Source organism: Lepidochelys kempii, chromosome 9 (genome assembly GCF_965140285.1).
Source record: "Lepidochelys kempii isolate rLepKem1 chromosome 9, rLepKem1.hap1, whole genome shotgun sequence".
Lineage (NCBI taxonomy): Eukaryota > Metazoa > Chordata > Testudines > Cheloniidae > Lepidochelys > Lepidochelys kempii.
Genome location: NC_136388.1, coordinates 81689794 through 81705875, shown reverse-complemented (window position 1 = coordinate 81705875; position 16082 = coordinate 81689794). Strand labels below are relative to the sequence as shown.

Here is a 16082-nt window from a genome sequence, read left to right as displayed (position 1 = left end):
ATCTAAAACTGCTTAAATCCTCATTATAATGCAGAGGAATGTCCATCAGCTCAAGCTCTCTTAAACAAGTGTGTCACCTGTATACAACAGATCAGAATGGAAGGCAGAGAAAACTGGGTCCAATTGAAAGTAAAAAGGGAATTCAGATAGGCAGAACAGAATTATTCAAACTACAATGTCACCAGGACAGTTCAGGGTGGCCATATCTTGCTGAAACAACCACCATGACGATTAAAAAAATTGAAGGATGTGTTTTCAGTTCAGAGCCAAGGTACAGCACGTAGAACAGGCAGCGAGAAAAGATAAAGCAACAGACTGATCATGGTTCATAGGAGGCACACACTTTATGCCCTCTCTAGTGGAATGTCACGTTTTGACTTCTGATTGGCCAAGGAATGCAGGAGTCAGTTTTCACTGGAGTCGAACAGAAAGTTTCCCTCCGCTTTGCAAAGTCGCTGTCTGAGCAGAATCGTCGGAAAGAAGCTGCTCTGATACTTCCCTAAAAAGCTACTTAAATGAAATGAGAGGACTTATCCATCCAAGGATTTACAGCCTAGAAAAGAAGCAAAGAAGTTTTTTTTTCCCTTTTCTCTCCCTACTCCCAGTAGAGCTGATCAGATCTCAGTTCTGGCATGCGTCTCATCTCTCAGAATACTATGTCACAGTATTCTACTAACTTTCTCTTGCTTCCCATACCCGAGTATCCTGTCTTAGACTGTGTGCCCAACAAAATCATCAAGCTTGTTGTACTTGGTGGCAGTAATGTTGGCAAGACAGGTAAGTCCACAGGGCTTTGATTGTATTTACAATGTAACTGTATTTACATTTTATGGTCAGATTGACCAGAGTCTGTATATACTCCAGACTGTAATTGTTGTATAGGTTTAATTACCACTTTAAAAAATGCTCAGAATTTTCAATGAGATGGATCAGATCATCCAATATATGTAGTTCAAAAGTGAGGTGGCATGATCAAGTGGGTAGGACATTGAGTAGATGTCCAGAGTCCTGCATTAAATTCTCAGCGTTACCACTGACCTACTGTATGATCTTGTACAAGTCACTTCACTGTGTCTCAGTTTCCCCATCTGAAAAATGGGACTAATGATACTTGCCTTCGTGGTATGTACCACTTTGAAATCTATGGATAAAAAAAGTATTATTTTCCACATATTTTTCTATGATTTGGGGTGGGGACAAGGAAGAGAGAGAAATTGAGTTTAGTTTAGAAATTCAGTTTTTGTATGTGTGGATTGTGATTTTAGTAGGAACAGACTTTGTTTTACTATATCTGAGGTCCCGCTTCCACTTAGTAAAATTTAAGCAGTCCCCTTGTATAGAAATTTAAAGTAGCTCATTGAAGATAGTGGCATAGCTGCATAGTTAAATAGCTGACTAGACGGGGCTGCATGTCAGTGGTGGGTGTAATAATCTTTAAAAATGGAGTCTGTGGGAATGCTGCGTGCAGATAGGGCTTGCAGAATCAGACCCTTCATTGTTTGTCAGTTGATTAATTTTGCCAACTATTTGGGATGAAAGGCACTATAGAAATAAGATGCTGTTACTGTAAAAAAAAAATACCACAGTTCTTCTCAGAAAGAGATCAAGAGACAGCAAAATGTTTTCCAAGCTTTCTAGCCCTAGGATCTTTGAAACCATCAGAAATTAAGATGAGCAAGAAGTTCCCACTTGCTGCAGATTGATCACTTGCACAGCACATGCAAAAAGAAAAGGAGTACTCCTTTTCTTTTTGCGAATACAGACTAACATGGCTGTTACTCTGAAAACAGCACATGCAGTTTGTCCATTGGATAAAATGAATAGATTCACAGATTTGAGGCCAGAAGGGACCACTAGATCATCCATTCTGATCTCTGATATCCATAGACCAGGTCTTAAACTTGGTACTGTGAACCATTGTAGTATTGTAAGAATTTGCTTTGTTTTAGTTCATCAAATTATTTTAAGCTCAAAGGGTAGCTTGTGATAGCTTCATTGACATTCACATTACTCTATGAGTAGCCTGATTAAAATCAATGGGACAACTCATGAGACAGGGTGCTGGCAACCCAGAGTAATGGTATCATACTCCGGCCCCAAATCATTTCCTATGTGGGCAAAAATGGAGCCATATGCCCAGAGTAATATGTGAACAAAGTTTATCTTGGTGCTACACTAAGTCAGCTAGTAAGACGTTACATGCATTCTGCAAAGGCTGATATTGACTCAGATTAAAGGCCCATATTTTTTCCTTGTTTTACAGCCCTGGTTGTGCGCTTTCTCACTAAAAGATTTATTGGAGACTATGAGGCCAATACTGGTGAGTCTACTTCCTTGTGTGGCATTACAGATAGATTCCTTTTCCAATCACTGTGTATTACAAGAAAGTGAAGCAGTTAGATGCCCATGAGGTGCATATTTCCAGTTAATTGCCTCAGGCTATGAAAACAATAAATCAAAGGCTCGTTATTTACGATCCTTTTAGTCAGTATTATTTCCACTCTGATGGAAAAGGTTCAGAGGGAAAGATTGGCTTGGGGACATACCTACATTAAAGGCAGAATCAAGGAATGTTTCATATATCAATTGAACAATAGAGGCCAAATGCTACCCTGCCTGTGCAACCGCAGTGAAGTCAATGGGATTTCACTAGAGTGTAAGAGTCATCCCAGAATTTTGTCCTATGTGTTTGCTTTTTTCAGTGACTTTAGTGTTGATGTAGAATGCTAGATTGAAGTCCTCTGTACCCAGGACAGGTACAGTGGTAATAGAAGCTTTCCCCACTTTGCCTTGCTATTTTGTCCAATCCTGACCCACAGGGAACATCTCAGAGCAGGGGCGGCTAACCTGTGGCTCTGAAGTCACATGTGGCTCTCCAGAAGTTTAATATGCGGCTCCTTGTGTAGGCACCAACTCTGGGGCTGGAGCTACAGGCGCCAACTTTCCAGTGTGCCAGGGGGTGCTCACCGCTCAACCCCTGGTTCTGCCACAGGCCCTGTCCCCACTCCACCCCTTCCCGACCCCTCCCCTGAGCCTGCCATGCCCTTGCTCCTCTGCCCCCCACCCCCGAGCCTCCTGCGTGCCATGAAATAGCCGATCGGGAGGGAAGGGGAGGTGCTGATCGGTGGGGTTCGGTGGGGGGGTGGGAGACTCTGGGAGTGGAGTGGGGGTGCGGATGGGGGGCTGCTGACATATTACTGAGCTCTTTGGAAATGTACATTGATAAATTCTGGCTCTTTCTCGGGCTCAGGCTGGCCACCCTTGTCTCAGAGGGTATGATGCTGTGACCTATTTACTCCACACCCTCTTTGCGCACCAGGACACCCATTGTATTAGCAGGGTCTGTAAAGTGGATACCTGTGCACTAGGAACTGTACTGAGACCAGTTAACTCATCTCACATGTAGGCCACCTAACAGCTATGGGTGAACTATCAAGCTGGGCTGGATTCAAACCAGTGATTTTGTAATTGTTTTGCTTTGGGAGATACATGTTGAGTTGAGAAGGAAGAGTCAGAAATAGGGATGGTAGAGAACCAGAAGCCTTTGATCTACTCTGCCTGTCTGGTGAGTGATGATCTGGAAGCTTTTACTGACTGCCCTCTTCCATTGACCCTAAATAAACCTTGACAGTTCAGTCTTTGTACTGCTTCTCTTTCTTTTCCTCCACCTTTCCTGCAAGACACTGTCAATCAAGCTAGATTTCTAAGTTTCACAATGGATTGCTACCAGACACATTGCTAAGAACTGCATGTTTTTTTTCCATTAAGCTACCAGCCCTACAGCCATACTGGATCAGAAACAAATATGCTAAAGATAAGAAACAGGTGTTAGTAAATCTGTGATCACATGACTATGCTTCTCCTGCGGCTGGATATAAGGCAGAACACTGTCAGCATCTGGAAGTACCTGTACTTTTTCCTGTGATATATTACAGAGTAGGAATAGCATATTGGCTGGTCTTGGTTCAGGGGTTAGGTATCTCCCCATAAAACAGCACAATCTTTTCCAGCTTAACATCTGACACATTTTCATAGGGCTCACAGAAAAGTTATTCATGCAGTGCAGTCAGGTTTAAAATGTACTATTTTAATGCTGGATTCAAATGCAGTGAACTTTGCCATAGTGAATGTCCTCATATTCTAAACGTTTCTATGAGCTCAGATATTTTTCCACTGGAACAAATATACCTGCTTCTGTGAACCAAATTTTAGAGACATTTCTCACAGGGATGATATATCGTTTTAAACTAAGGTTCACATGCACCACAGTCGGCGCTTATTGGCTTGTTCATAAGTAATCTGAATTGAGGCCAAGGGCTCAATAGGCCATGAAGAGTCAACTCCCTGCTTTCCCCTGGAGGGGATTCCTCCAGGTCAGAGTTGAAACATATTGCCTAGGCAGTAGCAGTGAAGCTTGTACTGGGACAGTATGTACACTGAACAGTGCCGCACTGACAGCTTTGAGACTGTAGTTCTCTCTTTAGCCATGTTTAACAGGGGCTCTCACCTCCCGAGTGCCTCCTGTGCTGTGTGCGGTACCGCAGTCCTTTTCCTGCTCCGGGTGTCCCATAGGTTGTTGGCCTCACTTGGCATGTTGTCAGTGGCTTGGCCCTCCAGCCAAATCACAAAGTCCAAATGAATTCCTTCTGGGGTAGTAAAGAGTCCAATAAATGAAACAGTCTCTTTGCCCTCGCTAGCGTCTTCAGTCCAGCTCTGGGCCCTTTAACTTCAGCCCTTCACTTGGGCTTCCCAATGAGACTTGTCCTCTACTCAGGGTTTACATCACTTGGCCTGGGAACCCAGGCCCACCCACTACTCCAGGTTCCAATCCTGGGACCCTATGCACAGCAGCCATGTACTACTCACTTCAATTCGTTGCTGCTATTTCATTGAGCCTCTTCCCACCTGGCCCCCTTATCTTCATCCCTGACCGCAGGGTTAAAGTTCTCAGGTCCTCTCTCTCCCCCAGCTTAAGCAAATGCAGCCAGAACCACACTCTGGTTGTTCCTTGAGCTCCTGTGGCCAGAGAAGAGTCCCCTGCCTTGCTCCTCTGGTCCCAGCCAGGAACTGCTCTGCTAAGGCCTGGCACCTCCTGATTAGCTGCTTCTGTGCAGCCTCTGTAGGCAGGCCTGGAGGACCCACCTTTTTTGCTCCTTTACTGAGGGTTAGTGTAGTAGAACCAGAACTTAGTGTAGTAGGGCCTTTAGCATGGGGCCACAAAGGGCCTGTCCTACCATGTCACTTGTGTTATGTTTTATAGCTAAACAAAGAGGACATCAGTTTCCAAGCTGTCATTATGTCAACCATGGATACTTCATAAACCCCAAACCTAAGCTTTCTTTATGTTGTTGGACCTGCAATACAAAAACAAATATAGTTCAAACCCAACATCTCCATTGTCTTGATCAAAGTTGGGCCAAGCCTAGAAACTTTTATCCAGCCCTCATGCTCTGAACCTTAGTGATCTGGATAAAATGGAACCTGGATACATGCTATCCCTACTTTGGGGGTTTCAGAACCATAGTCTGACTGATGAGATTCTGCAGACCCATAATAATAACTTAAACTCTCTAGTCTTAATGCATGGTTGTGTGCTCCATTTACAATACTGTATGTATTTGGCATACTTTTCCTTGCACTTACAGTAGAAATCCATGGAAAACAGCTCACTCCTTTTACAGTGAATTCCCTGATTCACTTGTGATTACAAGCACTTCCAATCTGCATTATAGAAGAGTGCTACTCTATGTGGAATCAATGGCTTATTTTAAGTGGGCACAGAAATCCCATTCAGGTTGTCCTCTCTCATTCCAAAAGAAGTAGCAGATCATTAGGAAGAAGTCATCTATCAGAAAGAAGAACAGATATTCCTCAGTAATGTGAGTCACAGGAGAAATCGTAGGCCAGTATTTGCAACCATTGAAAATGGATTCTGGATTTGAAACTGTTGTGTTGCTCTTTGAACATGTCACATAAAATAATCTGGCCTGATTGTTCCATGGGTGAAGTAGTTTATAAAGAATTTAATTTAATTTTTAATAAAGAGTTTAAAAATGAAGAATTTAGATATAGCCCAGGGTGGTGGAAACACCCAGTCAAGGAACATATATAATACTATGTTACTTGGGCAACCAATCACACAAATTCACCCCTGTGTAAAGGGCTAGCCTGGGACCTATGTACCATATAATTCCCAGGACTCAGGACTAGAATATTCTGATTTTGACTGGATTTACTTTTTTTTCTCCGTTACATGTACTGTCTCTAATTATCTTACTTATTTTTCAGGTGCCTTGTATTCAAGAAAATTCACCATAGACGGAGAGCAGATCTCCTTACAGGTGCAGGATACACCCTTTGTCTCATTGGAGGTAAAATGTCTGCTCAATGGATTTATGCTTCAGAATACAGTGGGTGCCTTTTGTTCATTGCCAGCTCTTTGGTCTCCCCTATACGTAACTCTTGTCATTAGCAGATGTGCTCAAACTAGAACCCCAAATGTGGACATCCCAACTCAGGTGGCCTCTGCCCTGCCTCACCTACTCCTTTAAGTCAGGCTCCTTTCAAGTTAAATCAAGGCCAAAAGAAATGACTTAGTGCAGCCCAAGCTTAAACTGAGGAATAAATCTGCAGGGTTAGCTTGGTTCAACCAAGTCTTTGCTTAATCTAATTGCTGGCCAGGAGTTCCTGTCCCTGGATGAGCAGAAGGAACTCTCAACTGTTCAGAGGCCAATCTGGCTGCTCAGGTCAGACCCTCCTCTCCCAGAGCAAATCTCTCTTCCTTCTGAGGGACAGTCTTTATAGTAGCTGTAGAAATCTCCACTTGGGGGCCTTCTTAGTATCTGCATTAAACCACTCCTTACTTCTCAGGTGCATGAGGTGGATAAGCCCCATCACACCAACCCCCCACCAGCTTTCAGGGTGTTCTCGTTATAATTCCTGGCTATGGACCTCTCCATAAAAGAGCAGTGCTAAACTGACTCTATTTTTTTGGAGCTGGTTTGGAAGCAGACCAAAATGGTGGAAATTTCACAGAAGCATCAAATTTTGTGATATTTTCCCCTCGAATGGTGGAACTCTCACAAGAGCAACTGTTTTCATGAAGTTTCTAAGATTTAGGGCCAAAATTACGTGCATTTTCATCAACACTGAACCCAAATTCCAGGTTTGGTTTTTCCTTGAAACCAAATCCAAACCCAGATTTAATTTACCATATATCTGAATCCAAACACCATTATCAACCTCATCCTCTCTCATGTCAAACCTGAAAAGGTTTGAAGATCCTGTTTAGTTTAGATATGCACCTGAAAATACAGATACTTCTCTGTATCCTGGCTGAGTTATCCCATCATGAGTTTGCAGAGCTGGGCAGGAAATCTCTTGTAATCCAGGATTCCATCTGAGTTTTCTTTGATCACTATAAATTAGTTTAACTGAAAAGCCAAAAGTCCCAACCAATCGTGTCCCATGCCTTTTTAGAATGGGGGTGGTGGGTGGGTGAGATGGAGGAACATACATCCTAGTCATCATCCACACTGACAAAAGGAAGGCAGGGAAACCTCCAGAACCCTTTACAAAATGTTTTGGAAACTTAGTCAGATTTTGTGGGGAGAAATTAAAAAAAAAATTCTCTTTTTATAAACAACTATTTTTCCAAGGAAATTTTATTTAAAAAACCACATGTTTTTCTCATGAAGCAGAAGTCTGTGCTATGCAAACAATATTCTATTTTGAAAGGAATTCTTACCCTGCTTGTAAGGCTTCCAGAGGAATAAAACAAGAATTAAAATGCATGCAGAAGCCCAGATCTCACATTTTTGCTAGCGCCAAACAGAACTTGACCTTTCTAAGTTTTGAGTTCAGTTGAACCCATGATTTTAGTGGTTTTGAAATTTAGTAAAAGAAGCTCTCCTATCAAGGACACAAAGTACAGAATGACATCAATTGCCAAGTATAGTCTTTCCCTCTATTTGTAAAAATACAGCAGAGAATCAAAAAGGTACGTTGTAGTCTGAAGCCCTAACTAAAAGCCCTATCATTTTCAGAGGATGAAATTCACCTCTGTGCAGAGGCCCAGCGTATGGCTTATGTGCCACTTACACCCTCAAAATAATGCTTAAGTGGGAATTAACTGGTACTAGCTCTCTGCACAGGTGTGACTATCACCCAGAGACCCTGTTGACAGAAATTAGGCACTGTAACCAGGGAAGCATGATAAATACATAATAAAGGGAATCCACCTTTCATTCTATCCTGGGAGTGGAGGAAGCATGAAGGAGGTCCACTCCCCTTCCTTTCTCTCCAGATATAAAATCATTTTTCAGATTTCACTATTTTGACTCGACACTGACCCGAGTTTTGATTTCTGGAACCAAGGCCGAACTTTGCAGCATTCAGAAGTGTTACCTCTGAGGTTTGGAGTCAGCACTATTTCTAATTTAATGATGGGAGGCTTCATTTCCTTTGTCCCAGTGAAAGCCCTACACTGTTTCAATAATTCCCAAAAAAGCTTTTTACCTTGGGTCTGTGTTTGCACCAAATGGTGTAATTGAAGTGATTTCAAGGGCTCATTTCTGAATTGAGCCATCAAAAGGATGTTTGACTAGGTTGTGTTCATGTGTTTTCTAAGGAGATCCTTGAACGACAATGAGTCACTTGCACTCTGACATCTGTGTGCTGTGATTTCTGGAGAGAGTCATGTGGAGTTACTCAGAATTCTAACAACATCGGAAATGTTAATGTTTAAAAAAAACCAGAAGCAGACAGATAACTGGGTTTGTTAAATGATTAATTGCTACTTGAAATATCCATAGCCAGTGACTGTGTGTAGTATTTAATTCGTAAGGAGACATGTCTGTAAACAAACTAGCGTATTAGTCTTCTATTTTTGTGAATAAAACATTCCACTGAGGATTATCACATCTATCTTACTGCTGGCTGGGCCCAGCCATTGTAACTGAGAACTTCTGCTCGGGAAAGCTGCATTCATCTGTTCCAAAGAAGTTTTCAAATCCTTGTTTATAGCAACTAGTTCTTTTCCCTGCTAAAACGAGTTAGCTGGTGAAAGGGGCCTGGGGATACAAAGAAGGGCTACTTATATACAGATCAGTTACAGTAACCATGCAAGCTTCCCCTCTCCCCACACACTGCCCTGCCAATGTGTTGACTTGGGGCACCAGAGAGTTCACGCACCTTAACCTTTGAACTGACAGTGAATATATCTATTCATTCTAGGTGTGACTGTAATGTTTGTGAGGTTGGACACCTGTTCGGCAGGAACTGGATTGAGACCCAGCAGCTCATTTCACATAAATAGAGGTCACTTGTTATATCCTGAGAGTTGCATTCCTTGTGGAAATGATCCATGAGTATCTCAATTCTTTAATGGCTTAGGGTGCTGCTGTACCAATGATATAGCCTTACTGCTGTGTGCATCCCACAGCACCACTAATGAGAAAAATCCAAACACAGCATGGGATCAAGTGTGATGGCACTGTGAGATGGAAGAGATGAGGTGTTATTAGATTTTTTGAGCCATTGCCTCCAATGTCTGTGGTCTAAACTAAAGAAAAATTTTTCAAAGGTACAAAGGGCAATTAGGGACCCAATTCCCATTGAAAGTTAGGCCCCCAACTCCCATTTGTACCTTTGAGAAATCTCCCCCTAAAGCAAAGATTGCTCTTTTAGTTTTGCCTACAGTATTCCTCCTGCTGTCTGATCAGTTATTACATAATACATTTAAGCCATCATTTTCAACCCCAAGTGCCTGAAGTTAGGCTCCTAAACCCATATTTAGGTGCCTAAATAAAGTGATCAATCTGGGGCAAGTGCTGAGCACCCACAAACCCCACTGAAACCAATGGGAGCTGCACATGCTCGGCACCTTTGAAAAATCAGACTACTTTTATTTAAGTGCTTGAATGTGGATTTAGGAGCCAACCTTAGACAGCCAGGGTTTAATATTTTGTCCTTTTCTCCTATTTTCTTGTTGTTGAATCTGACAAGTTAAATATCTGTCAAAAAAACTGCTGATGATTTTTCCTGGTGTTTCATGCTAGAGAAAAAAAGAAACCAAATTACCATATGAATGGTCGATATGATAGAACAATGTTTTAGTAATGGGGAAGGGTCTGAGAGGTTGCTGAAGTTCAATTTTAATTTAGGGTGATTAGATTTTGGGTCTGTCCTACAGGTTTCACTTAGCCAATTAGCTCATGGATTATTTTTATGCCAGTTTATTCTGGACAAATGTATTCATACTGGGCCATTCAATAATTTGATAAGACTCCCAGAATTTCATTTGGCAAAAGATGTTGGGCCAGACATTGCAAGATGCTGAGCATCCCCTGGTTAGGTTCCAGAGGTTCCAAGAGACTTTAATTCCCTCTGACGTTAGTGGAGACTGAAGGTGCTTAGTACCTTGTAGGATCTGACCTAGAGTGAAAGAAGTTACAAGGACTAGTATGTTGTTTCAAAGAGCCTATAATATTAGCAGAAACATTTCTTATCAGACCAAGCCTGCCAGATAAGAACATGCAATGCTAATCTCCCTGTCTAATTGAATAAAATCCCAGCAAAGATATTAAAAGTAATCGATTAGTCTAAAAAAACCTCATACTTAGAAATGAACTGATCACAACTCAGGCCAAAAAGTAACACATCAGCTTCCTTTGCATTCTTCCCCTGGTGATTGTTATTCCTGTCCTGATTAGGAGCAATGATGTTATAACACCTGATATGGGCACTCTTGGACTGTGCAGACATGACAAAAAGACAGCCTAACAGTAATCAGAAATCCATCGCCTCCTGGAGAAAGTAATCAGTGTTCAGGCCACCATTTATTTTCAGCTCCAGTGAACAATCACTTGCAGTAGATTACTTTTTCTAAAAAAAACTTTTAGTCTGAATATCTGGAGAAACTTACAGATGGTAAGATCCATCAGACAGTGGAAAAGTCTCCTCAGGAAAATGGTAAAAATCCCATCCTTGGATACATTAAACGCTGGACCGGAAAAGGCACTAAAGAAGGTACTGTAGGGAACAATCCTTCCCTTGGATAAGTGGGGCTAGACTAGATGACCTGACAGTTTTTTTCTGTCTAACTTTCTGGCTCTAACCTTGATGATTCCATTTATCACCCCTGATAACGAGGGGAAGGGTGCTGAATACTGATTCAATAAATACAAAATCCATTTGAACAAAGCATCAATGTTCTGACCATTTTTTAACCACTGAACAACAGCCTGGTCTCCACTCCATTATCTGTGCTGCCAGATCCTATTCATATTCCATTGACATATCATGGTATTTCATCCTAGATCTGGTACATTCAACAGCAGTCAGAGTTGCCTTTTGCTCTGTATTCGTGTCAGATTAAGTAGCAGCAATGTGATGAAATGGAGCAATTGCCTGCTCCCAGTGCTGTATGATCACTTGCTGCTGCCCTGTCTGATGGTAGCTTTTTTTGCTTCTTACTGTCTGTTTTCTAATCTCTCATCTCTTGGTTTTGATGGCAGGATGATAATGACAGTATTTGCTGCCAGGAGCAAATAAACCGTTCAATCTACTGGGCGGATGGTTTTGTATTTGTTTACTCCATCACGGACTACGATAGCTACCGGGTCATCCGACCCCTGTACCAGCACATTCGCAAGATCCACCCCAACGCCAACATCCCCCTGCTTCTGATGGCCAACAAAGGAGACCTGCTGCGAGCCAGGCAGGTGTCCTCCAGAGAAGGGCTTCAACTGGCCAATGAGCTGGGTGGCACTTACTGCGAAGTGTCAGCCCGGGAGAACTGTGAGGGGGTACATGAGGCCTTCCAGCAACTTTGCCAGGAGGTGGGCAGGATGATTGGAAGCTGCAATGGGGAAAAACGGAGAGGGCTCCACCTCATTCGGCCCAAGTCTCCAAACATGCAAGACTTAAAGAGACGTTTGAAACAGGCACTGTCTTCCAAAGGGAAATCTGCCACTACACTTTGACATAGCTGACAGCTAGTTCAAAAAGCAAGCAAGCAAGCTGATATTTATGTCTTTATTTCCTCAAAATTCAATAGACACATTGGTTAAACACAAAGATCTCAGTTAAACATCCTCTGTTTCCTTCAGCAAAAGGACCTATAGAATGGGTATTTCTGAGCAAGAATTTGGAAACTGTTTAAAACAATAACGTGTCAAAAGCTATGCACTTTTTAAAAGGGGGACACCGTCAAGTAGTTTATGCCTAAAATTTAGGTTTTATTAATAAGAAAAGATTTTCAAAATCCTAGAGAAGTGAAGAGAAATGTCTTGGGTTTTTGTTTTGGGATGTAAATATTCCCAAACACAAACATTAAGGAGCTAAAGCATGATAACAGGAGAATGAAACTGACTATATACAGAAAGTGAAACTCCACTAGACTACTTTCCCTATCCTGTGCTAGCTAAGTGAAATTCAAAAACCAAACAAAGAGAAATGGTGAAAACTAAGTGAGATTCAAATTAGATACTTTAAATTATGCTATAAAGTTATTAATAACAATGGGAATGATTTTTTCAAATATGATTTTTATCATTACAGTGCCTTTTTAAAGGGAGTGTAAAAAATGACAGTTCTCTGATTTTTTTATTTGTATTATTACAAGTAACACCTGGGTTGACTGTAACTGAAAGTATGGAGGAAAAAGATATGTTTCTCTTATTTTTTTTCAGTTTGTTTACTTTGACAGCACTCTTTAGTTAGTTTCACTACAGTCTGCTTCCCGCATTTTTATGTGTGTCTTCACATGGCAACAGGAGAAAAAAAAACATCAAAAAAGATAGAGAAGTGTGATTGGGCTGGCAGCAGCTCATTGCGTTGTGTCTTGGCATGCGCATCTCACAGTATAACCTTCATCACGTGATTTTTTTAAAATAGGATCTTAGTTTTGTTAGCGTTGTTTGTAGAAAAAAAAGTTTAACTGTATAAATAAAGTTAATTAACCCTCAGAGCAATTCCCACAAAGCCCACTCAGCAGCTGAGCCAATCTTATTGCCTGCAGTTGGTTTGAATATGATGGTGTGTGTGTGTGTATACAACATAAATCCACAAGGCCATACAGGTGTTGTGTCATTAGTTGTGCATTGTATGCAGAAGCAGCCTATAAGTGGAGGTGGACCAAACCACAAAACAGTAATCCTGTTCCAAACTTTCAGAGAACTCGGGAGTTGCCAGGTTAGGGATTTGGGTGGGGTTGATCCTTGTACAAGAAATTATTATTCTGAGTCGACTAAGGGAATAAATAGATATTTCTGTGAGGTACAATACAATCCTGATGCTTTTACATGCACAGGCCTGCAGCAGGAGTTAATGATTTGAAGGTAACTGTTATGGATTAATCCAAGAATACAGTGACTCATCTGTCTTCAGTGCTTCACACAAACATATTTAAGAGGAGATTTATGTTGCATTTTTTATAAGACAGTATCAATGAGGGCTGGACAGCCTAAGATACTTTTGCAACACTATTTGGTTAGAAGTAACTTCACTAAGAAAACCATAGCTCCATTCTTACTCAGCACACAGCTTCTTATATGCATAGTTGAAGCAAGAGATTAATGGACAAGCAGTGCTAGGTGGCCAAGGCTGAGCTGGTATGTGAGCTGAAAGTCTTTTTTTATTAATTATTATTATTATTACTTTAATAAACAAGGCTATTTATCCATCCCCAACTGCTCCACAGACTTTTGGGAGGTTGGGCAAGTCTCTTAACTTCTCTCTGCCTCAGTTTCCTCATCTGTAAAACAAGAATAAGGATATTTACCCACCTTTGCAAAGTATTATTGGATCAATACATGAAAAACACAAGGTAATTGTTTCCATTTACGATAGAGATGGTTTTAAACCACAACACCCAGGACCCCAAAGCTGAGGGCTGTTGGCATCCAGGATTTAGATACAGAGGATGTTAATGCTGGGAACCACATAGAAAATTCAGAACTTGATTTCAAAAACCCTCTACATTTCAAAGGGGTTTGTATTCAGTATTTTGGTTCAGGCCCATCTCTAGCTTATGGCATTTTTGCTGAGTTATGTGAGCTTCAGTCTTATCCAGAGTTCTGATGTGAACTGGAACCTGTTAAAGAGACCTTGTTAGCATGGTCCCCATAACTTCTCCCAGATGCATATCAAATGGATTGTGAAGGGAGAAGAAAATCAGATGATCATCTCCCTCTGCATGTGATTCATGTCAGGTCTGGAATGAGAGGGAAACAGTCCATTTCCGAGACACCAAACCAAACCAAACAAACTTAGTCTATTATCTGGAATGGCCAACTGATTGCCAAAAAGGGCCAATCGAAAGATATTGTGAAATTGCCAAGCCGATGATGGCAATTGGATTTCCTTACATCCAATGTCAAGGTTGGAGACGGTGGATCAAATTCAGACTTGCCACAAGCAACTGCAGTTCCATTGACTTCGTTGGAGGAGCAGCTACATATGCTAGATCTGAATTTGGCCCTGGAGCTGCTGAATGTCGGTGGCACACATGCTAGTTCAGGGGTGGCCAACCTGAGCCTGAGAAGGAGCCAGAATTTACCAATGTACATTGCCAAAGAGCCACAGTAATACGTCAGCAGTGCCCCCATCAGCTCCCCCCAGCCCCGCTCCCAGCGCCTCCCACCCACCAGCAGACCTGCCGATCAATACCTCCCCCTCCCAATCAGCTGTTTTGTGGCGTGCAGGAGGCTCTGGGGGCGGAGAGGAGCGAGGGCATGGCAGGTTTGGGGAGGGGACGGGAAGGCGTGGAGTAGAGGCAGGGCCTGTGGCAGAGCCAGGGGTTGAGAAGTGAGCACCCCCCGGCACATTGGAAAGTTGGCGCCTGTAGCTGCAGCCCCAGAGTCGGTGCCTATACAAGGAGCCGCATATTAACTTCTGAAGAGCTGCATGTGGCTCCAGAGCCACAAGTTGGCCACCCCTGTGCTAGTTCCTAGCCTCCCATGCATTTTTAGGCAGTTCTTAACCTCATTCATTGATAGCTATTTTTGTGGATGGCACAGGTGAGCTGTCTACATGAAAGTTAAACATCCCATGTTTCATTTAAAATTCACTGAACCCCAGATGCTGGAGCTGGAGCTGGAAAAGACCATCCAGTCCTTCTCCACTGGAGCCAGTCCAGGCTTGTCCCCTACAGCACTTTTCCTAGTGCTTCATTCAGTCTAGTTTTAAAAGTTCCAAGTGAGGGAAATTCCACAGCTTCTTTGGGAGACTACTCACAACCTAGAGACTGAATTTTTCAGCCTAATTTTTCCCTTTCTCGACCTTCTCCATGTACACATTTCAACCAGTTTAGTTAAACCAGTGCAATCTCTTGTGCAGACACTCATATTTTGGTTTAAGAGTAGCTGATTGCAGTTTAAAACCTAGTCCAAAAGGATTTAAATTAATCCCAAAGAACCCTGCTTTAAACCAAAATAGGAGTGTCCACTTAGCCTTTTGCTCTGATTTAAGTAACCCAGTTTACAATCACACCTTGAGTTAAACCAATGGAATTCTGCATGTACACAAGCCCTTAGATTCACCCCATCTCTCCTAGTTGCTCTCACTCCCATGGACCAGTTTAACAGTTCCTCACCCTGCTTTGTGCTCAGAGCATTCAGCTCAATTACATCCCAATCTCTTGCTTAGTCAGTGTTTAGCTAGACCTGTTTTGTTCTCAGACATCTCAGACCCTGATTATTTTAGTTGATCTTCTCTGATTTCCCTCCAATTTATCAGGAAGGTTCTATTTTGTAAACTGCTGTGCACGCTACTGAAGAGCACAGAACAGCTGTTGAATTAAAATACACAGTCCCCGCTCTGCCAGATTCTTAAAGATTTTGGGATTGTTGGATTATGGAAAGGGCTCTCCAAAACTCAGTTCTACTCTCCTTTCAGCCATTAATCTCCTTAGTGATGGGTTCAAACAATCTGTTACAAAGTAACACAGTTTATCTTAATTAAAGTGTATCAGTGTGGGTTCCTGTAGAGAGAGAAAAACAAAATGTGAAGCAGATAGATGAGCTGACAGGCTTGGTAAACACCTCGGAGCTGATTTATCTGAGAGCAGTTAGACCAATCCT

At 42.0% G+C, this 16082-nt stretch overlaps 1 protein-coding gene across 2 annotated transcripts; it reads left to right on the top strand.

Annotated features, from left to right (window-relative positions):
- The first annotated feature begins 393 nt into the window (after positions 1–393).
- Positions 394–15088, top strand: LOC140917719 (ras-like protein family member 11A-like). Of its 2 annotated transcripts, XM_073361096.2 has the most exons (4): positions 396–777; positions 2264–2320; positions 6289–6371; positions 11517–15087. In XM_073361096.2, the coding sequence occupies exons 1-4, from the start codon at positions 633–635 to the stop codon at positions 11982–11984; spliced, it is 753 nt and encodes a 250-aa protein (XP_073217197.1). In that variant the 5' UTR covers positions 396–632; the 3' UTR covers positions 11985–15087. The 2 variants fall into 2 exon arrangements, with proteins under 2 accessions (XP_073217198.1, XP_073217197.1); XM_073361097.2 differs by lacking the exon at positions 2264–2320 and having other exon boundaries at positions 394–777; positions 11517–15088.
- The last annotated feature ends 994 nt before the right edge of the window (positions 15089–16082 follow it).

Bases quoted from the DNA above. Each gene is read 5' to 3' on its own strand.
- LOC140917719 (XM_073361096.2), top strand. From the start codon at position 633: ATGCGTCTCATCTCTCAGAATACTATGTCACAGTATTCTACTAACTTT. The intron at 778-2,263 runs GTAAGTCCACAG...CTTGTTTTACAG, and splicing joins CAGTAATGTTGGCAAGACAG to CCCTGGTTGTGCGCTTTCTC. The intron at 2,321-6,288 runs GTGAGTCTACTT...CTTATTTTTCAG, and splicing joins AGACTATGAGGCCAATACTG to GTGCCTTGTATTCAAGAAAA.